The sequence below is a fragment of the Anabrus simplex genome, chromosome 6, assembly GCF_040414725.1.
Source record: "Anabrus simplex isolate iqAnaSimp1 chromosome 6, ASM4041472v1, whole genome shotgun sequence".
Classification (NCBI taxonomy): domain Eukaryota; kingdom Metazoa; phylum Arthropoda; class Insecta; order Orthoptera; family Tettigoniidae; genus Anabrus; species Anabrus simplex.
The window spans coordinates 152,591,917-152,618,884 of record NC_090270.1 but is presented as its reverse complement, the minus strand read 5'-3'; the positions used below and the strand labels follow the sequence as shown (position 1 = coordinate 152,618,884).

Below are 26,968 nucleotides of genomic sequence, written 5' to 3'. Positions count from 1 at the left end.
GGTTAATTTTTATCCTATACACTGAAATGAAGTAAGAATGTGACACATCTGAAGATATGGCAGAGTGCTTCACTGATTTCAGAGGATAGTTTATATTTTCTCACATCTAGTTAAATTTTAAAAAGGCTATTTGTATGTAAATTTATAGCGAGAAGACTACCATTTCTCTAGTGGTCTTTGAAACATGTTCTCATGATACATATATTGTCCAGTTAGGTTAGGTTATGCTGTCTGAATTAAAAAACTGAAACATTTACTGCAGAAGGCTCTGGAGTTATACTACAATTTTCGGAACAAAATTGAGCGTACACGTTTGTGTAGTATCAAAATGCACAAAATAACTAATGAGCAAGCCGCAGAGTAGGTATCATCAGCAAAAATGCAAGTTTTGAACAAACTAACTGTCATTTCATATCAATATTAATCTGTGGTGAGATTTTTCCCCGACTTTTGCCAAAAATATACACAAAGATAATCTGCTATAGCGAGTACATTTTTTGCAGTTATGTTTTCTTGCTCTAACAGAGTTCTACTGTATTAGAATTACAATTAGTAGTACAATTCTAAAGCTGTACTTTATTACCCTTTCATGAGCAATAATTAATATCATGAAACAAAAATAACTTACATTCCTTTGAAGAGTAATTCTGGGTACATTCCATGATGGTCTGAAAGAGCGTAGACAAATGGTGAAGTTGCAATATACAGTTATCCAGTATGGCTCGTTGATTTTTATCTAAGCGATCTCCAGAGTGATTGAAGAGAGGCTCGCCTACAAAGAAAAAACATCTATTGTTATTCCTCAATGCAATTCAATATACAACTACAAACCCAAAATTTGTGCTAGATGGAAGTGAACATTCCCTGGATAATGGCAAATTGCTATCAATAAAAAACTTTTATAAAGGAGCTGTTGCACAGCAACAAATAGAGATTATATGGAAATTACCTTTTACCACTTAAATAGCAAGTCCATGCATCAAAAGGACGACAAGGGCCACAAAGGGCGTGAAAATAAAAGACTCCCCAAGCCTCAAGTGCTCTAATAGCACCGGGGCTGGAAAAAAACAAGAGTTGACCAACGGAGGTCAGATAGGATAGAAGAAAGTTAGGAGCCTGGCACAAGTGGAAGCAATGCCAGGACTCAGCTAAGGGCCCGTGATCCCCAGCCCACGCTCGCAAACTGAGAGCCCCTGGGGCCACTTTTAGTCACCTCTTACAGGATACCGTGGGTGTTATTCTAACGCCCCCACCCAAAGGGTGTTCTCTTTCTCTCTTATCTTTTCTGATGTTCAGGAGCTCCCTGGCCATCAACAGCAACTGCAATAGTTATGAACAGTAATAGTAATCAACTCGCTGCACACGCACACGCGCAAGCACACGCGTATATAGACTCGCTCCACATGGCTGTCATGTCTATAAAAGTCCACTGGAAGCAAGGCTACCAAGTGTCACCTGGTCAACGCGAGCTTGTTCAAACTCTGAGTTTCCGGATTGGTTACCGAGCTGCTGATCTACGAATAGCAATTGATGAATAAAAATCTTCAGCATACACTTCCCTGCCATATCCCGGGCTTTTAAACCACCGGTTGCAACACTTGTAACCAACTTCAATCGTCTACACCGAAACAGTAATCGTTTTCCCAGGTTGCACAATTTTCACTACTAGGCCATGTGCACAGACTCTTACCCATACAAAAATGTATACAAAATATAAGGATGCACATATGCAATACTTCCCAACTACAAATTCTTCTTACAATATAATGTTCTTACATCTTAATTTAACAAACATGATGTTCACTACTTTATTACAAAAATTTCCTAACTTAAAATCAGGAGACTGAATTTTACAAACATTTCCTAACCTAAATCAGGGATTGTATCTTTGTATGGTTACAAGTGCCCCTGTGTAATGTCACTGGTTCTCGGAAAATAGTGAAGACAGAACGAAATTCTACCAGCCTCTACAAAAATGCCTCTCAAATCTACAGAATGGCATCAAAACAGTAGGCCTACTCTCTTGAGTTAAAGTCAAACTTAATGTACCATACTTCCAAGCCCCGGCTGTGCAGGAAATGTCATTCAAATTGGAATGCCAAGGATGCTACCTTTAGAATTCCCAGAAAGGCACAGTCACAGAGTTATAACGTGTCCGCTCTGCATGACGCTTAGTAGAAGCAACAGTTCTATAGACAGCAGAAATATTTTCACGATGGATCTTTGTATGGTAGAGACTCATGGAACAAGTATTGTCGGCAAATTTTGAACAGGTTCTCGTTGATATTATAATTCCAACTTTAAGTTAATGGTTATTAACTACGTGGAAATGAATAATGGTAGTCACAATACGGCATAGCTAAAGATTGCTTAAAAAATCCATTCAGTGACCCGCAACAAGGATGCTTTACAGAAGTTGAAAATGATTGAGGTATGTGTGTGAAAAATGCAAGGTGGGAATGGCCATAACACTAGATGTGATACGAATGTGGGATCGCGAATAGGCATTCCCTGAATCTTCAAAGGCAGTATCAAATACCTCTAATGAAAATTATTAGGGAAGAAGGTAGGATTTACATTAAACTTGTGTGTGTTTACTTTATTTACAACTTTTATAATAATTTATCCACCTTTTTCAGTACATAAAAATTGTTGCTTAGATGTAATTACAATATATATATATATCAATCAGAACTAGTTTTGACGCCCCTCTGCGTCATCATCAGCTGATATAAGTTTGTGGAAAATTCGACAATCATATAAGTTTATCTACTTCAAATTGATCACATTTTAAAACCATATTAACAACATGAAACTTTGTTAAAATTACACTATATTTTCTACAAATCCAAGACTTGCGAGTTTTAAGCCATAAACTGATAAAAACATATGCAAACTGGCTTGCTGACTTATGAAATGACGTGGATTTAAAAGAACAACAACTTAAAAATAAAATAGCCTTGAAGTACTTTGTGCTTAATTTATAGCGCTTCTTAAAACTTGACGTAGAATCATAGTAGAAATGATTCAATAAAAACTACAGTGTCCCTTTAATGGAGCAATCCTAAAGAGGTGGAAACGAGCCATAAGTCCTTTGAGATGTTATCAAGGTCAATGTTCCCAGTTCAATGCAGACCTCAAAAGATTGCCATCCATGCGAGGCGCAATGAAGCACAGCAATCAAAGTACTTCAAGACTATTTTATTTTTAAGTTGATGTTGTTTTAAATCCACATCATTTCATAAGTGAGCAAACCGGTTTGCATATGTTTTTATCAGTTTATGGCTTAAGACTCGCAAGTCTTGGACTTGTAGAAAATATAGTATAATTTTAACAAAGTTTCATGTTGTTAATATGGTTTTAAATTGTGATCAATTTGAAGTAGATAAACTTATATGATTGTCGATTTTTCCACAAACTTATATCAGCTGATGATGCTGCAGAGGGGCATCGAAACTAGTTCTGATTGAAATATATGTTGTAATTACATCTAAGAAACAATTTTTATGTACTGAATAAGGTGGACCTAAATTCTAATAAAAGATGTGATCTTAGTTCAATAGAACAAACAATGAAGTTCATTAATTTACTTTATTTCTTGAATCAAATCTGAAACTTGTTACAAATAAAATTATTATTTCACAAAACACCTTTTAAGCCTGATTTAATTTTCTTGAAGGGAAAAGTGGGGGTTGTCTTTAATAAGTGAAATACCGAGTGTATTGCATAAAGTTGCTTTACGTCGCATCAACACAGTTCGGTCTTATGGCGACAATGGGACGGGAAAGGGCTAGAAGTGGGAAGGAAGCGGCCTTGACATTATTTAAGGTACAGCCCCAGAATTGCCTGGTGTGAAAATGGGAAACCACGGAAAACCATCTTCAGGGCTGCCGACAGTGGGGCTCGAACCCACTATCTCCCGAATACCGGATACTGGCCGCACTTAAGCAACTGCAGCTATCGAGCTCGGTAGGCATCATCTACCTGTGCAATTATGCAAAGTGCAATGCTAGTGGTGACTAGCCAACTTGACACAGCAAAATGATCAAGTCATAAATTACAATTTACCAGAATTGTCACCAAAGGCCTCCCAAATCTCCACAAAAGTTGCAAGTCACTATCTTTGAAATTAAGACACCAATTACTTAAAAATGACTCCAGATGTAATGACTTGTCTCTAGAATTGGCAAGACTGATCTGAACAAACATGCACACATCGCGAGAACGAAAGACTGACAATCGATATACGCATCGCGATATAGAGGATTCAATTAAAAAATCGCACATTTGTGCACAATCCTCGGATTATTAATGAACGCCGATATTTCGTTTGAAAGCAACCAATGAGTGAAGGACCTCCAGCCACTGACGTAAAAAAAGCTGAAAAGGTGGGATTTTAAAACAAATATTTAACTCACCAAAAATCTGCTAAAACCAGGAGAAATAATGGAATAATCAGGAGGCAGGAAAAACTGTGTACAGTAAAATGAGGAGTTCCAGGCCTAAACCGGAAGAGTTGGAAGTATGGTTCCGACGTGCTGATTTGAAGAGAACCACATTAAGAGAGATATAAGGCATACTCGTGGAGATGCTTCATGCAGTAAGCTTGCCTATACTTTCAGACTGTCGTGGAAACAGACGGGCACCATTTTGAGCACACTTTATAGTGTGACAATCTACATTCTCAAAAACTACAGATATTGTATGAAATGACAGTGTATAAAAAGTATGTCTTTGGAATTGCTTTCTTACTGTTTCTGTTCTCTACATCCTTGGCAACATTCATATTAAGTTCCTTGTTCATATGATAGTTCGTTTTCCACTTAGAGACGAACAGGCAGAGCAAGTTTAATTCTTACCACCCAGTATTTAACTTGCATAATATAGGAAAATGGGCAGCGACAGCCAAATAACTCATTTAACATGGAAATTTTATTATTGTTACAGTAGCATTTAACTGTCGTTTGACACTATTAGCAGTCTGAATGTGTGAAGAAAAAAAAAAAGCCCATCATGTTACTGTATGCTAAAACCAGTTGAAAATGAAGTTGAGAAGCATTTATAAATACCTCCATGTATTGAAAACTTTTCATTATAAATAATTTGCATCCCAAAGTTACAGCCAGTAACAGACAAAAACAGGATCAAGTAAATTCATACAAATATACGGAACAATGTAAAAGTGGAACACAATTAATTTTGTTCACTGTATGTAAATTTAAACTCACACAAGGAATGCGCATGAGTTTTAAGCACACTTGCTCTATGATAACTCCAATCAACCAACATATGCAGAGTACAGCCTGCCTTGCTATGAGACCCATTGGCCCACTGCTTCGCACAGTGATGCAGAAAATCTTGTTTCCCATTCTCCAGAGCAACCGACAACAGGTAATGCCTCATTTCCACCTAAAAAATAAAAAATTAAAGTTTTAATGATGTACACAAGGTTTTTTTTTGTTTTTTTTTTTTTACACGTTGTTTTATGCTGCACCAATACAGATATGGCTGGTCTGTTACTGGACATTATAAATTTTCCACCTAACTCATTCCTGGTTGCCAGCATTTCGCCCCAGTGTGCTAAATGGGGAATATGTTCATAAGTGGACAAGTAAGTCCATATTATGCTTATACCAAATGAAAACTGTTACCAAAATTAGAAGAAACCTGCAAGTAAAGTTCGAACACACTGGGGCAAAACGCTGGCAAGCAGGAATCAGCTAGCTGCAAAATTTATAATGTCCAAATAACAGACCAACTATACTGATATTATAAATTTACTCATTCGGGACAAATATTTCCCTATGGGAATTAACATCTACAGTATATCAGCATGGCACAGGAAAGGGCTAGGAGTGGGAAGGAAGCGGCCGTGGCCTTAATTAAGGTACAGCCCCCGCATTTGTCTGGTGTGAAAATAGGAAGCCACGGAAAAACATTTTCAGGGCTGCGAACAGTGGGGTTCGAACCCATTATCTCCCGAATGCTGGATATTGGCCGCACTTAAGCGACTGCAGCTATCGAGCTATGTCAAGGATTATTTATCTTTACTATACGCTAATGATAATATCGAACTGCAAGTCATTAATTAATATCAACAATTCTAACACACAAAAGTTCTATGCATAGCATTTTTTTCAATGTCAACAAGAGTACAGTAAAATCCTGTTAATTCGAAATAACTAATTCAAAGTACCCTTTAAGTTCCTGGGATGAAAGATACATTTTCACATGTAATATGAATTGCTTAATTCGAAACACAGAGAAATCTTAATTCACAATATTGTGCTAGTTCAATAAGTGAAAATCAGGGTTTCAATTAGAAAATGACGATAAACTACTTTCTATAATACCAATGTAAATGCTCCGATATTGGACATTATAAATTTTCCAGCTAACTCATTCCTGGTTGCCAGCGTTTCGCCCCCGTGTGCTAGGTTGGGCTCATCAGTTGGTACCTAGCACACCTACCAAGACGCTGGCTAGTGCATACCGTGGAGGCCACTGCATAGGCTACATAGAGCCATCAGCAGTGCCAATGCACTACGAGAATGTCTTGTTACCAAAAATTGATGCCTGCTTGGCCATCAGATGATACAGATGTTGATTCCTATAGGGAATCTGAAATATTTGTCCCGATGGCCAAGCAGGCATCAATTTTTGGTAACAAGATAAAGTTTCTCATAGTGCACTGACACTGCCGGTGGCTCTAACAAGGGAACATCGGCAATGGGTAAGTCGCCGATCGCGATGAAACATGGAAAACACATTGAGGTACACGTAAAAATGATGTCGGCATCAATTTTGGGTGCCAACATTCATTAGGGCGTTAACTACGGGGCCTAAAAGTTGTGACATTTCAAATTCCGCGCGATCAGCGATGAATACCTGCTGGCCAATGCTAAGCTGGCACACTGGGTAGCTGGAGACACGCCTCTGCACCTCCTCACCTCCCCGCTCCAATTGGTTCGCCACTGCACGTTCCCCTTCTCCCCGCGCTTGCCGGCCGCTTAGCTGTCGAAGAGAACCGGTTCTACACTTTGTGTACCCTACCAGCCTTCCTCATATCTCTCCTTTGTAATTTCCACGTTGTATTAGTCAGTTTACTTTTGCTGAAATGTTTATGAAAACGTTTGCACCGGGTGAGTTGGCCTTGCGGTTAGAGGCGCGCGGCTGTGAGCTTGCATCCGGGGGATGGTGGGTTCGAATCCCACCGTCGGCAGCCCTGAAGATGGTTTTCCGTAGTTTCCCATTTTCACACCAGGCAAATGCTGGGGTTGTACCTTAATTAAGGCCACAGCCGCTTCCTTCCAACTCCTGGGCCTTTCCTATCCCATCGTCACCATAAGACCTATCTGTGTCGGTGCGACGTAAAGCAATTCGCAAAAAAAAATTATGGTGCCTGTTGTTAATTGTGTTTTGTTTCGGTTTTCTTTTCACTATTTTTTAATGTTTCGAATGGACCAAAGATTGTTTTTGTTTACTACCAGTTATTGACGGGGAGTTCGCTTGATGTAATTGTTACGGAGTCATTTATTGTGTTGCCTTGTAATTGTTTTTTGTTGTACAAGTTCGTACAATACCCATTTAAGTGTTTGCATACGTAACTGCCATTATACCCAGAAGACTGTAATGTGATACTTTAATATCGGTACTTGTTGAATACATAAGACCTTTGTCAGCTATAACGCAAGAGTACCGGTACAGTAAGACTACAAGTCTGCCTGTGATTACTGTATATCTATTGCATATATAAATGCACATCTTTTTTATGTTTCAAGGCTTTTCTTATTACATCAAACTTTACTACATTCCATGCCATACTCATATCGACGTTGCCTATCCATTAAATTAATTTATATTTGATAACCATTGCTGCAATTGAAATGTGTTGTACCTGTCACTGCAAAACATAAATAAATCGTTCAGTACAAACACAAATAAAAACATTCTATCTATAGGCCTATTCCTTATACCAGAGTACGCAATACGGAAAATACCAGTAGTTTCAAACTCGGAGTTTATAACTGTTGTTGTTGTCGTGCGCGATGTCGTTTCGTTATGACACAACTGGTAGCGTACACAAAATGGGCGGGGGGAGGTGTCATAAAAAGAAGATCTGGACCTATAACCAGGTTTTGATATCCCGAGGTACCGAATCTCATTACATTCATTGAGATCCTCTACCCGGGCACGTAATTTCTTTACATAAAAAGGTATTTAACGTTGTTTAAAAGTGGGAGATTTATTTAGTGGTGAGTGATTTAATTTAATTAATTCCATATGTATGTCCACTCTAAAGGACACTATCGACAGCTTTAAAGCGTTTTAGAAGTAAATAATAATTTAAGCGCAGGTAGGATGTGGTACCCCCTCCCACGTTTGACCTTGTGCGGTGGTACTTAACTCGGAGTTGTACCCGTGAATGCGACAACTCACCGGAATGAGCAGGAATGAAAATGTAAGATTTGAATAAAATATGGGTATATTAGTGTATGTTATTTATTATCATTATGTGTGACACGGAACGTAATTTAAAGAATTTCAATAGTTACAGTACGAAAAGAAACAAAGTACATAGTGGGTCCTGTTGAACAGATAAGCAGCCGGCAAGCGCGGGGAGAAGGGGAATGTGCGATGGCGAACCAATTGGAGCGGGGAGGGGAGAAGGTGCAGAGGCGTGTCTCCAGCTACGCAGTGTGCCAGCTTAATACAGGCCAGCAGGTATTCATCGCTGATCGCGCGGAATTCGAAATGTCGCACCTTTTAGGCCCCGTAGTTAACGCCCTAATGAATATTGGCACCCAAAATTGATGCCGACATCATTTTTACGTGTACCTCAATGATTTTTCCAAGTTTCATCGCGATCGGCGGCTTACCCATTGCTGATGTTTCCTTGTAAGTAGCCTACGCAGTGGCCTCCATGGTATACACAAGCTAGCGTCTTCGTAGGTGTGCTAGGCAACAACTGATGAGCCGAACTTAGCACACGGGGGGCGAAACGCTGGCAACCAGGAATGAGTTGGCTGGAAAATTTATAATGTCCAGCAACGGACCATTTATATTGGTATTATAAATTTACTCATTCGGGACAAATATTTCAGATTCCCTATGGGAATCAACATCTATATCATCAGATGGCCAAGCAGGCATCAATTTTTGGTAACGAGACAAAGTTTCTCATAGTGCATTGGCACTGCCGGTGGCTCTAAGTAGCCTACGCAGTGCCCTCCGCGATATGCACCAGCCAGCGTCTTGGTAGGTGTGCTAGGTACTAACCGATGAGCCCAACCTAGCACACGGGGGCGAAACGCCGGCAACCAGGAATGAGTTGGCTGGAAAATTTATAATGTCCAGCAACGGACCATTTATATTGGTATTATAAATTTACTCATTCGGGACAAATATTTCAGATTCCCTATGGGAATCAACATCTATATCAAACTATTTTCTCGTATAATAGCTGCCACAATAATGACCCCTCTCATCCTTTATTGCTGATATGAATTGTTCGATTGACAGTGCTTCCAAAAAGTGTGTCCTTTATTTCAATCATTACTGTATTGTAATCGGATGCTACAGTCCATATTATGCTTTTAACCAAGTGTAGACCGTTTCCAAAATGGGAAGAAACCTGCAAGTGAAGTTCAGGTATACTTATTCTATATGGCTCTTTACAGTAATTAAAGCCATTTCAAGGGAGTGAACACTGATTCATCGGTTACTTCAAACTTAAAGAAATGAACTTTGAGTGAAGATACTGTAAAGGATTTAATTCCTCTATCAGAATTTTATATACTTGCTGTTAAAATGGCCAAAGGACACTATTCTTACAAGACACTAAGTGAAGAACTAAGAAATATGAGAAAATAGGGGACGAAAGAGCAAAACAGAAATCGTGAAGAAATTCGGAATTCCACTCTCCAAACTTTCATCATATTTAAAACATCACAACAGTATTACAGCACAAGATGCATAAGGTCAGAATATGGATAAACGAATGAAGGTTCGAGGTGCCAAGCATTGGGATTTGGAGGACGAACTGTTACAGTGCTTTAAGCATGTCTGAAACAACACCGTTCCACTTGAAGGCGAAGTTTTAAAAGCTAAAGCGGATAAATTGATGTTGAGGCTACAGCTGGAATTCCAGTGTCCAAATGGATGGTTCCGGAGATTTAAAGAGAGGCATAACAAAAAGTGCGAGACTGCTACGTGGACAAGTGGAATATGTTCATACGTGAACAAGTAGAATCTGTTCATAGACCAGGTGCTGAGCAATAGCCAGAAAATGCAGTGCATATCTCAAACTCATATGCAGCGAAGGACATTTTCAACATGGATTAAATTGCATTACCTTATTTACTCGTGTATTAGACCCCCCTGGCTTTTCGAGATGAAGAAAATGAAAAGAAGAAAAAATCTCGCCTATAAGACCCCCCCAATGTAATTAGAGAACGACGATGATTTGCTTCGAAGAGGGTTCACGTCTTATTGCAGCTCTGATGACATCGCACAAATTTGTGAATAGTTTCATCCGTACGTCTTACGCAATGAAAACGCGTCAAATCTATGTGGTACATCTGTGTGTCGTAGTTAAGAAGTCCGCCTCTGTAGCGTAGGTCTACTGCAACTCTTATGACGTCGCACAAATAGATGAATAGGCCTAGCTTCGGGTCCAACCCGCACATTGTATGCATGCATCAGTCATGCTATATGTCTGTGTTTTGTAGTTAATAATGTCCGCCAGCATAATGGTTAGCACAATTAGTTGCTGTTTTTAGGGGGTCTGACTTCGATTCACGGTACTGTACTGCCAGAGATTTACGAATGGCAGGAAGGTTGATATGCGGTAAAAGCGGTATATGTAACTCCCCTCCACTGGGAGTGTATCTAAAAAGAGCTGTACCACCTCGGGATGAGGAAACGAGCTTACTTTAGTTGATAAATATTCGTGGTTGTTGCTATTTATACAGCAGGCGAGATAATTAACAAAGCAGTAGTTTAATATCTCGTAGCTCGGGCCGATATAGGTATATATTTGGAAAGAAGCAAGTTTAAAATGTGATAAAAACTATCCAATTAAAACGATTGTTTTACTCGCCAATGTACCTAACAAATGATGATAATAATTTTATGTCCCCACGTACTTTAAACGATTTTCGGAGACGCCGAACAAAACATACTAGGGTATGCGTTAATAAAAACAGAGACAACGAACGTACGAAATTAAACATTATGATAATAAAACACATTACTGCCACACCTGTAGATATCCATAAATGCAGTATATTTTCCTGTTATTTATTTTTACTTTTTCCGTCAAACTTTTGGCACTCAGGGCGATTATATACCTAACCTAAACAATTATTTCATGGACAGCTGTTTAGACAAATCTGCATGTGATAAATGCAGAGAACAAGCAAGAAATGTACTTAAAAATAAGGGTCTGCATGTCAACAGCCGCAGTTATCAAAAGAATGTTTCCAGTTACTATGTATTATATTCGGAAGTACAACTCTTAACATACGCTAGTTATCAGCTGATGGTTTGGCATGCCTTCTACAGTACGACTTAATTTGGCTTCTGCTACATATACACAAACTGGGAATATCAGAGACCATCTGGGAATAGATCTACACTGTTTAGACTATACTTGGGAACAAAATTATTTTTAAAAGGTTCGAAAAGACGGGACCTCGTATGCACTTGATTGCAGTGCATGGCTCAAAGAGAATGAAGTATGGCTGACGCGACTGGCAAGAGATAGTGAAGATGACATCACTTAGAATGCCGACTCACCGGTAGCAAGGCAGGGAAGTTGATGGCGCAAGGCGATAATTCAAATGAAAGCACCAGCGGTGAATGAAAGCAGTGATCAGGTTTACTGTGTGCTAGGCCTACTGCTGAACTGACAGAGACAAATGACTGGCCATTAAGTTCTTTTGTATCAATATTTAATTATGATAACATGACACCCTTATCCCTTCCTTCTACGGGATCGAGTATAAAGTGAGATGAATCTTCGAAGCGAGTTTTTACGGCCATGTGCCCTTCCTGACGCCAGCCTCACCAGAGGAATTAAAGAGATGTAACAAATGACGTGATTTGAGTACGTATCTAAAACAGGCTTCTATATGTACCATAGGCCTAAAAGTCGTGTTCATCATTTATTGTCTTTTTACATTTAGAAATACTGCCTTCCAACGAAAATAGCCAGTATAACTTAAATACATTCTAAGTTTGTTAAATAATAGTACGTATAGAATGTTTACACGTACAATTTATAGCTCTTTATAACCTAGAAGTCATGTGTTCGCTGCACAAAATTTTGAGGTTATCGCATAATGGACCTCCCTTTACTACTTTTGGCTGTAAAAGTGGGGGGAAAAACAGGGGTCTAATACGCGAGTAAATATGGTATAATACTGTGCTGCAATTCTGACGGAAGCAAAACATGAACTCCCTGCAATAGCAAAATTTAAAAATCTGTGAAGTTTCAAAAACATAAAGCATTTTCCACGTATTTACAAGACAACAAAAAAATGCCTGGAAAAGAGGCTAACTGTACGAAAAATGAACAATTTGTTTTGAAAGAAAAAAGGCCTGCCAAAATAAAAGAATTCTTCTTCTATTAGACCAGTATGCTGAACATAATAGCTGCTGCACGACAGGCTATCTCCAGCCTCTTGAAAAGGCACCATTTCCATTTTCAAAGCAGATACAGGAAACATTCAGAGTGGTTCCTTCGGCAAGGAATCTAAAGGAATTCATCAACAAAAATAAGAAAATGAAACACTAAGAACACTATTTGCAGAACTACTGTCTTACGGGATGCTATTTCTTCCATCAGGAACTGTTTTGTAAAATGTGGCCCTAGCCCCATCAACACACAAGATTCAAGTGTAACTACAGTTAATGATGACTGTGCTTAAGAGTGGGAGCAACTGAAAGAAACATCCATGAATGAACTAGATTTACAAGAGTATGTTGAAGTGAACAGTCCAAACAGAAATCAGAGCATAGAGAGCCAGCAATGCCAACAACTTCTGACCAATCAGAGGTTCAGCTAATGTGAGAAGTTACTGCTGCAGATAATGAAGAATAGGAGACAGGCCAACTGTAATGCCGAAGAAAGCTCTTGCCCCCTTCAGTGTAATGGACTCTGTTGTCAGAGCTAGTTACGCTGTTGACACAGTAATCAAAGCAAATGGACAATCTGATGGTGTTAACGATTACCAGGGAATGGATTCACAGTATATGTACTAATAATTGAGTCGCCTAAAAGCAAAACAGATAAAGTCCACTCCAGCACTTTTCGAGAAAATGGCAAAAAACCACTACCATCTTCCATTAAGGCTGTTGCTTACGAAATATGAGCAGAAAATCACAAAAAAATTCACTGATTATTAAAACAAGTAATAATACTCTTATTATTATTTAGACTGTTATTGTTGTTTTAAAAGTGGACTTTATTGATTTTGCACCTAAGAAGTGGACTTTATTCATTTTGCATGTTAGCAGTATGGATTTTACTTGTTTTGCTACTATTTATTCAAAGCACAAAATACAAGAAGACATAATATCCATGTTTCTTTCACTATGGTTTAAGAGTGCACTGGGTAGACATTTAAACACACAGTTCAGAAGCTTCCTCTGTTGCACTGCAAAGTTCATTATCAACATTTTCGTTGACATCTGACTGACGACTTTCCCAAGAGTCAAAGAAGTCAACGTAGAATTTCAGTGATAGGCTCAACTTCCAATCAGAGCCAAAGTGCAGTTCAAGGAGCCTTTTCACATCTGACATTTTATTCTTGTTGACTGAACAAGTATTCTTTCGAACAGGTGAAGGGTTTATAGCCGACACATTCTTCTTAGTTTTCATCAGGGATCTGTAGGTTCCAGTTCTATGATAGTAAAATGGCTCCCCTTTCACAAGGACCATGTTTTTGATCGTCTGAAAAGGTAGCGCTTGCAAGGTGCGAATTTAAAGTGCCATTGTTGAATAGGTTTCATGTGCTCTGTTGCCTCTTGTTTCCAGTTAAATATATCCATGTCAATCGCGGGTTGACAGATGGTTGAAAATCTTTCAATGATGTTAATGTAGGTTTATGGATCTTCGATTACTTCTGTCTTCTTGAATTCTTTTTCAGAGAGACCAAATAACCGATCAGGAGGAATGAAGGAATGACCTCTTACTGGAAAAATTAACTGTACCTCCTCTACGTCTCTTGGTGCTTGCAGGAGCCATCTTTGGAGCAGAGCTATCATTCTATTTATTTTTCCCCCCAGATCCGTCGGCGAAAAGCTTTATCTTCTGAATGTTCGTTAAGTCCAAGTTCTGCAAGCAGTGATAAACGCAAGATGCCACCTCATTCAAACCTTTCGGGTAGGTCCTCTAAGTCCATATGTGGCTGAAACAGTCATCTGGTGTCATTGTGCTCTTAGAATTTCCAACAACAATGGAGAAAATGAACAGGGAGAGTTGGTGCTGATAGTACGTTTCCTGATCAGGAATTCTGGGATATGGCAAATTATTCTGACAATCGAAAGACAGTGTAAGTACAACTGGTTCAATTTCTCTAGGTAACAAAAAAAATGCTTGTGCCCTTTTCTTGTGAACTGCCTTGTTAGCTTCCAGTGAAGACAACTTAACAGGATCAGTTTCCCGCTTAATTCTCTCTGAAAGTTCAAGAGAAGTGGAGCACACGTCGAGCATGGGTGATCGAAATCCTAGGGTAAACTTTCGATTAAAAATGTAACGATAGTAGGAGTTCTTCACTTTCACACTGTCATCAGCTTGGGCATTGTAAGCATTAGCCAGCTTTTGGATATTCAGATCAGAACTAAGGTAACTTCTACGAGTGTTACAACAGTAGTGGGATTCAAGGCACTTTATGAACTAATATTCGTAACAACTGTTTTCTTCTTGTTGGTGTACTTCTGAGAAGTGTGATCGCCACTTCTTTTCTCCCGGACAACATGTCCTGTTGTTGCGTACGTGCGGAGAATACTCTGTATTCTGGAATTTCCCACCCCTAGATTTCGGCAAAAAGCCTGTCTACAAACTTGTAGGTCCTCCCTGGTATCAAGATTTCTCACAAAGTACTTTCCTGTGAATTGTTTTTGTTGGTGATTGCCGCATGTCCTTTGGTGCTGATAGTACGTTTCCTGATCAGGAATTCTGGGATATGGCAAATTATTCTGACAATCGAAAGACAGTGTAAGTACAACTGGTTCAATTTCTCTAGGTAACAAAAAAAATGCTTGTGCCCTTTTCTTGTGAACTGCCTTGTTAGCTTCCAGTGAAGACAACTTAACAGGATCAGTTTCCCGCTTAATTCTCTCTGAAAGTTCAAGAGAAGTGGAGCACACGTCGAGCATGGGTGATCGAAATCCTAGGGTAAACTTTCGATTAAAAATGTAACGATAGTAGGAGTTCTTCACTTTCACACTGTCATCAGCTTGGGCATTGTAAGCATTAGCCAGCTTTTGGATATTCAGATCAGAACTAAGGTAACTTCTACGAGTGTTACAACAGTAGTGGGATTCAAGGCACTTTATGAACTAATATTCGTAACAACTGTTTTCTTCTTGTTGGTGTACTTCTGAGAAGTGTGATCGCCACTTCTTTTCTCCCGGACAACATGTCCTGTTGTTGCGTACGTGCGGAGAATACTCTGTATTCTGGAATTTCCCACCCCTAGATTTCGGCAAAAAGCCTGTCTACAAACTTGTAGGTCCTCCCTGGTATCAAGATTTCTCACAAAGTACTTTCCTGTGAATTGTTTTTGTTGGTGATTGCCGCATGTCCTTTTCTTACGGCCACTGCAAGGAACCAGCACACAATGTTTCATGATGAAACACTCTTGATTATACTTCTTCTTTGTAGTATAGAAAGCGTCTTGAAATCTGGTGATATTTTGATCAGTTAATGTCTCACATTTGAGAATTGGCTTCTTGTTATGTGTACATTCTGGAACAGCTAAGTCCCATTTCATAAAGTACCCGAAAACAATAAAAAAGTGACAGTTCAAGTTCAATAGTTGACAGCATTGGGGAATCAACTATGAATGTAGCAAGTGAGCACATTCACAGCATTTACATTTTCAGATGTTATGTATTTTTATTGTCAACAGTGTGTTCTCTTGTACGAAAGCAAGCTAGCTACTTACCTCAATTCTTTTGCAACAGCTCTCTTAGTCACACTGAGATTGACTCTCTTCTTTCTTGCCTTTGATGGAGACACTACAGAAGGTGATACTTCCATTTTCAAAATTGGAAAGCAAGCGATCTCTGATATAAAACTACGAATAAAGCACTAGCAGAAAGCATGCGGCTTTAGCATAATGGTAGCCATGTTGTATGTTGTTGTCACATGCCGCAGAAGTCAGGTTCTGGTTGGTTGAAGCGTACTTTACTCGTTTTGCTTTTAAAACGCAGTGGACTTTATTCTTTTTGCATCTAACCTGAGTTTTTAAAGGGGAAATACTTAAAGATTTAATGGCTTTTGCCAGTATATTATTTCATGCTTCAGTAGACACATCTTTTACATATATTTCTACCAATATCTATTTCATTTTTTGTAAAAAGTGGACTTTATCCATTTTGCTTTTAGGCGAGTCAATTATTGAAATATGTACATATATATTTTAGTTATTTTTACTGAAATATGGAATTATATATGGAATTAAAATTACACATATAACACTAATTTCTACTTAATATCAAAGTTCAAAGAAGCTAAACAAAGTAGATCTACATGCAACATAATGTTGAACTTCTCATTTTAACATATTTGAAGAACACACAATCTTTTATTCTCTGTTACCAAAACAATGGATTACAAAATGTTCTTTTAAGTGCTGGAAAGTGAATCTTCTATTATCTCTAAGGACAGATTTATATTGACTGAAACTGCGTTCATCATCGGAAGAGGTAATAGGGGCATAATTCAACTTCACAATATCTGCTGGGGTTAAATCCAATGTTAATTTTACACTTAAATCTCCACACAGCATTGCAGCAACCTTTGTCATTTCTTCATATCCAGGGTTGTTTGAAAGTACAGTGGCCATGTTTGCTACATCTGCAACTTTACCTGTATCATGATTTAGTTGTTCCACAGTTTTATTCACAAATTCACAACTTTCAGAAAGTGAGAGATGCGAGTTATGGAGCCTTTTCAGTGTTTTTGTGATGCGTGAAAAATTATGCTGAATGTAACATAAGTCATTTCTCACACTTGTATCGCAGACAACTGTTTTTGCGGCTTCAATTGAAGTTGCATCTTCAGAGTCCATGGCATGCAAAACGTTCTTAATACAGGCTATATATTCAACATAATATTCAACCGCTTGCAGCCACGAACCCCACCTAGTTAGAATCGGCTTAGGCGGCAATGGAATCTCTGGGTACATTTCTTTCAAAAGATGAATTCTGTGGGCTTTGAGAAAAACTTTTTTCGCTGAGGAAATCAATAAATCTACTTTGGGGTAATTGCCTCTTACCATTTCTGCCACACAATAAAAGGCATGTGCTACACATGTTAAATGATCTTAGGGTATAAAACACATAATGCTTCTCCGTCTTTTATCATGTAAGGTGCGGCATCACTAATAAAATGTAATGCTTTATTATACTTAACGCCCTGTGGCCAGAGGATACCCATAGCCTCATTGAACAGTTTTGCTATAGTTTTGTTATCGCACTTTTCTAGAACAGCACAGTGTAAGAGAATCCGTTTACAATAATCTTCGCTTAACAAACCAACGATTACATTGTCAATTAGCCTGCCTTCTTTGTTTGTTGTCTCATCAATTGAAACCCAAATTGGACCGTCTTTAATCTCTTGCCTTATCTTCCAAACAGTTTCATCGTATATGGCTGAACAATACGTTTATCTGAACGTTGACTCATCCGGGATGGACCGTTTAGTATATTTCTCTAGGAATTTCCTAAAGCACTGATTATTTAGTTTGAAGAGAGGTATGTTAGCAGAGATGAGAGCATGGCAGAGATCGGTGCTGAACTCAGACGATACACTGGAAGTTGCTGATTGTGTCAGAAACAACTGTCTCTGCTTGGAATCTCGTTGTTTGTTAGCCTGCTGTTTACTGGTTGAAACGTGCTGTTGCACAAGGAACCTTTGAGTAGATGTCACTGTACAATGTCACAAATTACAAAATAATATCTTACTGTCAGTTGATAAACCATCTTCTTTAAATTCTGATATGTAACTTTTCAATTTTAAACTGGTTGACTGAGCTACTCTAGGCATATTGTAACAACGTTAATGTCTTCAATGAATATCAATATACAACTGCACACACTGAACGTACAAGAACACTATGATCCGTCTCACTGCTAATTCAAACTGTGAATGACTGGTAGTGAACTAGATGGAGTTATGAAGCAATCAAAGGAAATGCCCGAATTACGAACTAATCCAGAAACCACTAGCACATCGTCGATGAAGATTGTAAATGATCTCAAAGTAATTCCTATTGAAAATTTGGATGGAGACCACAGGCTGTTGGTTACAGACATCACAAAGAGAAGACATCCTAAAGTCTACAACAAAAGAACACCAAAAATAAAAACCTGGAAACTTTCTGAGCCAAGGGTAAAGGAAATGTTTCGAGAAAACGTTCGGAAGATGTTACCAAAAGAAGATCTGAGATCTGCAAATGAGGAATGGGATATCTGAGGAGAGTATTGGTGAAGACAGCAAAGAGAGTATGTGGAAGGCAGAGCCAAACAAGAAAATCCAAAGAAACAGCATGGTGGAATGAGGACGTAAAAGCTGCTGTCAAATCTAGAAATGCCACAAGAAGAGCTTTACACCGTGACAGAATGCGAGGAAATCCAAGTGAAATCAAGGATAAACTATAATTTTACAGAGAAAAAAGATTACAGGTCAAAAGAATAGTTGATATGAAACTGAAATGCAAAGAAGATCCTGCCAATAGAATAGGGCAAGACAAACACAAGAAGCTCCTGTATGGCATTGTTAAAAACAAAAGAAATGATAATAGTACTATCTACACAGTAGAGCTTCCAAACTGAGAGGCAACTAGAAATGAAACTGAAATATTACAGGAATTCATTAGATATTTCAATCACTTACTGAAATGTAATACAACTGACAGCACACAAGATGACCCTATAAACCCCTGTAAATTATAATGTAGAAAGTTTGACATGGCTGGAAGTGGAAACAACAATATGTAAAATGAAAAACAAGTATACAGGATTGGATGAGTTCAGTGTGGATATGATCAAAGCACTTGGAAAGCCTGGAATACAATGGTTGTATAGAGTACTAAATAAAATTTGGGAAGAAAATGAAATCCCCAGTGACTGGAGGCAAGGAGTGATTATTCCACTATTTAAGAAAGGTGACCAAAAGACGTGTAACAACTATACAGGCGTAACCCTTCTATCTCGTGGGTTAAAAATATATGAGACCATCCTGGAGAGAACCATCAGAAGATTAGTTGAACTTAAACTTGATGAAGAACAACATGGATTTAGAGTGAACAGATCAATGCTAGACCTCATTTTATCGATAAGAATCCCCTTTGAAAAATATTGAAATAAGAATAGAATGGTTGTATTCTTCGATATTGAGAAGGCAAAGGATCATGTACCAGTTATGCACCTGTGAGAATGAGAGGTACAGAAGTGCCAGATGAGATTATAGCTCGAGTGAAACAACTATATCGAGAGACAAAGAGGCAGGTCAAACGGTTTTGAAACTAAGAACGGAGACCAACAAGGAAGTTGTTTATCACCAGTTCTCTTAATTATTATAATGGATGAGGTTTTGAAAGCAGTGGAAACGAAGCATCAGCCAACAACTGCACTTGTATTTCCTGATGATGCTATGCTATGGGGTGAGACAAGCAGAAGTTCAAGCTAAACTAGAATCTTTGGCAAGAAGTATTTGAAAGAATGGGAATGATCTCTATGATGCTTGTTGTTTAAATGGGCCTAACATCTAGGTCATAGGCTCCTAATGGTACAATGATGATGATGATGATGATGTTTGTTATTTAAAGGGGCTTAACAGCTAGGTCATCGGCCCCTAATGGTAAGAATGTGAACGAAATGAAAATTAAAACTTCAAAATTTATCCACTGACTAGAATCTAAAATGATGAAAAAATGATAGTGAAATAAAAACAATCAGTGGATCCAATTCACAAAGCCTAAATTACTGGGATGAGACATTATTATATAAAGGGGTCCAAATTCCAGGTCGCTGGCCCCTTACAATGGTACTAATCACTGGGAGGTACAACGATGGTGTTCCTCCTACATTGGTATTAATCACAGGTATTGTAAACTCATGGTGTTGCTCACAGAATGCTACTAATTATAGGCAATGTAGATCCACGGTGTATGACACATTGTGGTAAGGGTATTACACACAAGCAACGCAGACTCATGGTGCTCCAAATATAGTGGGACTAATCACGGGTGCCAGTATTCCCGTGGTGTCCCTCACTAAGGGCCGGTTCTACCATCTGCTGGTAAAGTGGCTGGCAGCTGGCCGGGAGGTAAACTACCTGGGGGTGTAAATTGGCTGGTACTTTGGCTTGCATCCAACTACCTCCACACAAGTGCTAGGTAGCTACCCGGAGCTAGATACAGATATACGAAGTTGGCTAGACTGATTTTCAGCGACTTCACGCGTTTGAGTGTGGTGCTATCTATCGTCAGATGTATGAAACTCATTTCGATTGTCTTATTTTCCTGTGCTTGCGCCTGATGATTATCACCAAAAAGCCTAATAAGGGGAGTCTTAAGAGTTATGGACAACAATTTATGTCAAGCTTTCATGATTTTAATCTATGAGCTCCAATATCAATACCTAATTGGGATTAAAATCTCAAGATTACATTTTCTTACACCAGTTATAACCTCTCATGTAAGGCAGCGTTTTTGAAAAGTATTCTCGTAGTAGATTGGTCAAGTCGCTCGCTCCGTAATAGAAGGTACGCAGGTTTCCATCGTATTTCTAATTGACATTTTAAATTTTATTTTCGTTCCCTGCTATCGTTCTCAACTCTCTTTTACACGCTTCCATAGGCTATACGTATATAGACACACACACACACACATCTCCCTTACGGACTTATTGCCTTTGAGCATTCTATCTGCAGGCGCTGTGCATGGGCGCCCATATGACAGTTTGTAGGGGTGGGGGGGCAGACCTGGGGGTACGTAGTATTTTTAATATTTTGGAAGATAAATGGCGACTTGTATTCTGGGGTAGAATAACCCACTGTACCCCCTGCCTGTTGGTGGGGGACGGTACTACCGCTTCTACATAATACTGACTTTTAAATCATTTTCTTGAAAGAAAAACACCTGACTACACCAGATTATGGCCTTTCTCTGAGAGCTGGGGAAAGGGGGGAGGGCACCTTGCCCCCGGGTATGGGCACCCTTGCTTCTGTGAATTAAGTATCTCCACGATGCTCTATTTGCAACTTGTTCTGTGACCTCGTTTGGTTCCACATGCTTCCATTTATTGAGAATGCATTTCATTCAAATGTTTAACTTTATGAAGATAAAGTTGGAAGGTACTGTAAATGTAAAGAACTAATCGGGGTAAATATCCATTCACTGGAAGAGGAATTCGGGAATGGAATAGTTTCCAATTTCTTCAAAATCATTTACAAGAAGACTGTGTAAACAACTAATAGGGAATCTGCTACCTGGGCGACAGTCCTATATGCTATTAATCATAACATCACTTTCTATAAGTAGCACACATATAAAGCAATTTCCTAGTAGACATAATATTGTGATTAAACATTTCAACGAAATATATTATTAACAAAAGAACGTATGAAAAGAGGCATATAGATTAACACAATGCTAATAATGGAAATAAAAGAGATTCGTCAGAATAAAGACTCGAACCTGCATACCTCGTATTACGAAGTAAGCGTGTTAGCCACTGCACTACGGGAACGCTTGAGGTAATTAGAATGCATACAATGAATTATACCTCGTGTCTGAAAACTGAAAAAGTAGAAAATTAAAGCCCATTTGAAATAATTTCCAAATATAATTTGATTTTATATCCTTTTAAAGTTTCTTTACGAAAGCTTGATGTATAAAATGTGTTCCCTACTCTACCGATGAGAGAGGCTGGTGTGACCGTTGCAACTCAAGGGAAGCATTCATGTTCAAAATCCTGCAATACAATATCCGCCACTGTTACAGTATCATGCTTTTTTCAGTATACTAAGCTAATTTGCTGTAAGTTGTATGTCACCAGAAGTACAGCTAATAATGTTCAACTCTCAAAACTTGCCCGGCAGGTAAAGTCTTATCAGGCCCTCGAAGTGGCCGATAAATTATGCGCTGGGTAACTACGATTTATGCTGCCGATAGTGCTACCTGGGAGTGTTCGAATGGAAACATCCTTTTATGCACAGGGCAAGGTACGCGCTACTTTACCAGTAGGTGATAGAACTGGCCCTAAGTGGAACTAATCACAGGCAACGTATACTCATGGTGTTGCTGACACAGTGCTACTAATTCTAGACAATGTAGACCCATGGTGTATGACACATTGTGGTAACTACCACAGGTAAAACAAACCCATGGTATTCGTCACATAATGGAACTGCTATCAGGTAACGAACACCCATGGTTTTCGCACATAGTGGTACTTACCATGGGCGCCAGCCAAACCTGGGGGTTTTCTCACATAGTGGTACTAATCATAGGCAATGTACACCCATGGTGTTTCTCGTAAAGTGGTACTACTCACTGGTAGCACAGATCTATACTGAACCCAGGGGAACAGACACATTCCAGCACACCGTTATGGAAAATGGACATTAGTTCGCGCAGCCGAATGCCCGCTCCCCTGCTTCGGTGTAATACATATGATCGTAGACCCTACAAACCACAGAACCGTGGTGTTCCTCACATAAAGGAACTACACATTGGTAATGTAGATCCATGGTGTTCCTCACAGGGTGGTACTAACAGCAAGTAACGTCGACCCATGGTGTTCCTCACGTAATGGTACTAAGCACAAGTTCTAATGGTTCTAATGTCATACTCATGGGGTTGCTCACTGAGTGCTACTAATTATAGGCAATGCAGACCCATCGTGTATGACACACTGTGGTAACCACCACAGGTAATGCAAACCCATGGTCGCCTCTTACGACGGGCAGGGGAAACCGTAGGTATATTCTTCGTCTGCGCCCCCCATCCAAAGGGGGTTGTGTGTTTGGTCCGCGAGAGCTATTTTATTGCGTTCAAGTCCGCCGGCAAGCTCATTAGGGCCCCACTATCCTCCACTTGGGGTGAACCACGTGGAAGTATCACCTCTCCCCCTGCTATGCCAGCGTAGTAGGTTCGTGGATGGGAATGATCATCAGCCGAACTAAAACCATCAGTGTAGTGATGAGTCAAAATCCTGAAGCAGCCCACCTGCGAGTGCAAAATGAAGAAGTGAACATTATCAATAACTTCAAATACTTGGGGAGCTTTGTTTCTTCTGACAATACCATAAACCAAAAAATACGCAACAGAATACAAGCTGCATCAAAATTCTACCACTTCGTTGGTCAATTACTTTGGGATGACTCATTTCCTCAAGCTTGCAAGCTCACGCTGTACAAAACATATCTTGCGCCAATTCTAACATGCGGACTGGAAGCAGCAACGTTGACTAGATCTGCACAAAGTCGCCTACAGGCAATTGAAATGAAGTTCCTTCGGTCATGTCTCCAAAAGACAAGGAGAGACAAATTAAGCAATGAAAGTATTCGGCAAATACTTGGACTGGACAGGAGCCTGTTGGAAACCTCACAATTAAGCAGATTATGATGGTATGGACATATGAGAAGAATGGCTCCAATTAGGACTCCAAGAGTATAGTATGAAAGGAACATGGTTGGTAAGAGGGCCAGAGGGAGGACTCGTGATAGTTGGGAAAAGCCAAACGTGATGTAAATTGGCAACAAAAGGTAGAATATCAGCTGTGGATGGACAGGACAAACTGGAAGAGGCTCGTAAACACCCGCACCCAGCTTGCTGGAGCGGAAAATCAATGATGATGATGTAGTTTTTTATTGAGAGAATGAGGTTACATTCAGATATTCTAATTAATAATTACAGTTGTGACTCAATAAGTGTGATTTACGGGTTTCAACAATTAATAATTACCAACGCAATTAATTCACTGTAAAATGACGTGGGGATTAAATAAGTTTGATAGCTTAGTTATTCAAAAGTGCATGCAGCAATTTAATTACCTAGTACAATAAAGGATAACACATGGAGTGTAGTGAATCATGAGCATGTGATTTCATGCAAGTAAACTATCAGAATTAATTAGCTAATTAATTTGAGAAAAGTGATCACGACAACTTCCTATATTAATGATATTTGTTAATTTCATAAAATTGCAGTATGATAATATAATTAACAGGATTTTTGGAAACCAAACAAGACATGTGGCATTACAGTGATGAACTGTAACTCACAATCATCCGAGTGGAAAATGTAATGAGTGTACGATTTCTTCTTGTTAATGTTACCAGCAACACTAGTGAAGGAGCAGTGAATTTACTAAATCTGAAGCATTATAACTGTTAATTAATTTTGGAATAATTCTTGATTATTTTCATATTGATCAAGGGGAAATCAATAATTAATTTTTTTAACGAGTCTATACAACTACACTTCAAAGATCTTATAATTAAGTGATGTTGCTAATTTTAAAAAATTGACACAGTGAAGTCAAATGTGTATATACGGTATTGACAGTACAGGTATAAATGAACAGTGTGTGAATTAACGTTTTAGAACACAAGATGTCAATAAAATGCAAGCGATACATTTTCTAAACTACACTTTTTGTTCTTTATATCCGATTATCATGCAACCCTAATCAGGTATGCCCTGAGTCCCTTCTCGATGATGATGCTTGTGTTTAAAGGGGCCTAAAATTTAGGTCATCAGCCCCTAATGCCATAAAATGTAACGACAATTTTAAAGTACAAAATTCATCCAATGACCAGAACCAAAAACAAGACGGCAAAGAATGGGATGAATATGAATTTAAAATAATCAGCAGATCCAACTCTCAATAAGTTACTGAAAGTTAAAAAAAATTCCTAAATCGATCCACAGATTAGAATTTAAAAAGACGACGATGAACAAGGAATATGAATTTGAAACGATTAGTGGATCCAACCCACAATGCCTCACCTTCGCAGAAACTATCTTAAAACAATAGTATTACTGACCACGGCACTGCTTCCAAAGCACAATCTTGAATCGATAATGCTTGTTGTCTAAAAGGATCCAAAATTCAGGTCAACGGCCCCCATAATCGCTAGTAAAGTAGAACCATGCAATGCGCTTACATTCGGGGGATGGTGGGTTCGAATCCCACCGTCGGCAGCCGTTAAGATAGTTTTCCGTAGTTTCTATTTTAAAAGGCAGTAAGTTAATGCAACACGTAATTCATTGTGGTTGGTGAGTAAACCTACCCTTGTTTAATTGTCAGCAATAAACTACATTGCTCCGAATGTCAAGTGTACGTATTAAATTAATACTAAAATGTGTGTTTCATGAAAGTGCTGGGATCTTACCAGTATTTACACATGTAGAAAAGGACACCACTATGTGAAATTTAAATATCTGCCACTAACAACTACTGTTTTCGAGACCTGACGAGGTCAATAAAAATTGCGTTCAGTTATAAGAAATATTCTCAACTCTGAATGTAGAGTACTCAATTTGTAATTAGATCCCTTTTCAAGGAGGATGTAAATTTCACCATCCTTTTTTTTTCAAATTTAATTTAGGTTACAAAAATGTAATTTCCAAGTGCTAGGCCTATTCGAACCTGATCTCCTTTTCATTTGGCGTTTTCTGTTTGTGTTCATCTGATTTCCTTCACCGTGCTTAATTAATTCAGATTTTTATTATCTTGTGATCTACTAAATTATGTTTCTAAACCTAGACTAGTAATTGAGACTACATACCTAGAGATTTTAATTGATATCAAATTTTCCCTTAAGGGTTGGATCCAACCAAAACAAGATTGAGGTAATGGGTGCAAAAAATACTAAAGTCTGAAAACACTGTTTTGAGAAAATCACATCCAAAATTTTGAAACACTGTAAGTATCGAAGTTTTTCATTTATTGACATCTTAACTTATACATATAATTTTAGCGACAGTCCATAACAATATTTCCATTGCACTGTGAATTTAATTGCTATACTAAGATTATAAGGAGGTAGCAGGTAGGGACTCTCTTCGGAGGCAGCCCTACCCAGGGAGTGGTGAACCTGCCTATGTGAGTCCGAGAGCACACTGACCGGGTGTGTAACATCTGGTATGGGTCCCAGCTCAGAGTTACGAGTGAAGACTTCAACGGCATCTACGGCGGAGAAGGCGGACTTTGGTACGGTGGAGATGGTAGAAGGGGTAAACCCGTAGTGTCTGTACTCCAGAGGAGCAGCTACGAAAGGCGTCTCACTCCATGTTGGGGGCGGCGTAATTTTGAACCTGGCAGTAGGTATAAAATGCCTTTGGGTGTGGCGAGCCCATCGTAACAATACCCTATATGGACAAAGAAGATATGGTGCCTTGGAAAAGGTTAAGGCGTCCCCTTCAAAAAGCGGCGCGCAGCTCTTCATGTGCTGCGGAAAATGTGAGAAATGGGCAACCAGTACCAAACTCCAAGATTGCAACAGTAAATGTCCTGACACTGACGGGTAAGACAGAAGAACTGGTTGACTTCATGATAGAAAAAGATACAGCTGTACTTGGACTGTGCGAGACCAAGAAGAAGGGTACAGAGGAGATTCCTTTGAGGGGAGGATACAGGCTGTATTACAGTGGCGGACCTGAAGCAAAAAATGGAGTTGCCATCATACTAGTGATGGGACATTCCATTCATTTGATTCCGT

General features: G+C 39.0%; 1 protein-coding gene across 1 annotated transcript in view; it reads right to left on the bottom strand.

The window, feature by feature from the left end:
- Positions 1 to 26,968, bottom strand: part of LOC136875909 (protein ELYS) — a 194,817-nt gene that overhangs the window by 115,709 nt on the left and 52,140 nt on the right. The window contains exons 6-7 of the mRNA XM_068228248.1: positions 5,229 to 5,409; positions 629 to 772 (exon numbers count right to left, since the gene is read on the bottom strand). Coding sequence (XP_068084349.1) covers positions 629 to 772; positions 5,229 to 5,409 — 325 coding nt within the window. The remainder of the gene's footprint in view (positions 1 to 628; positions 773 to 5,228; positions 5,410 to 26,968) is intronic.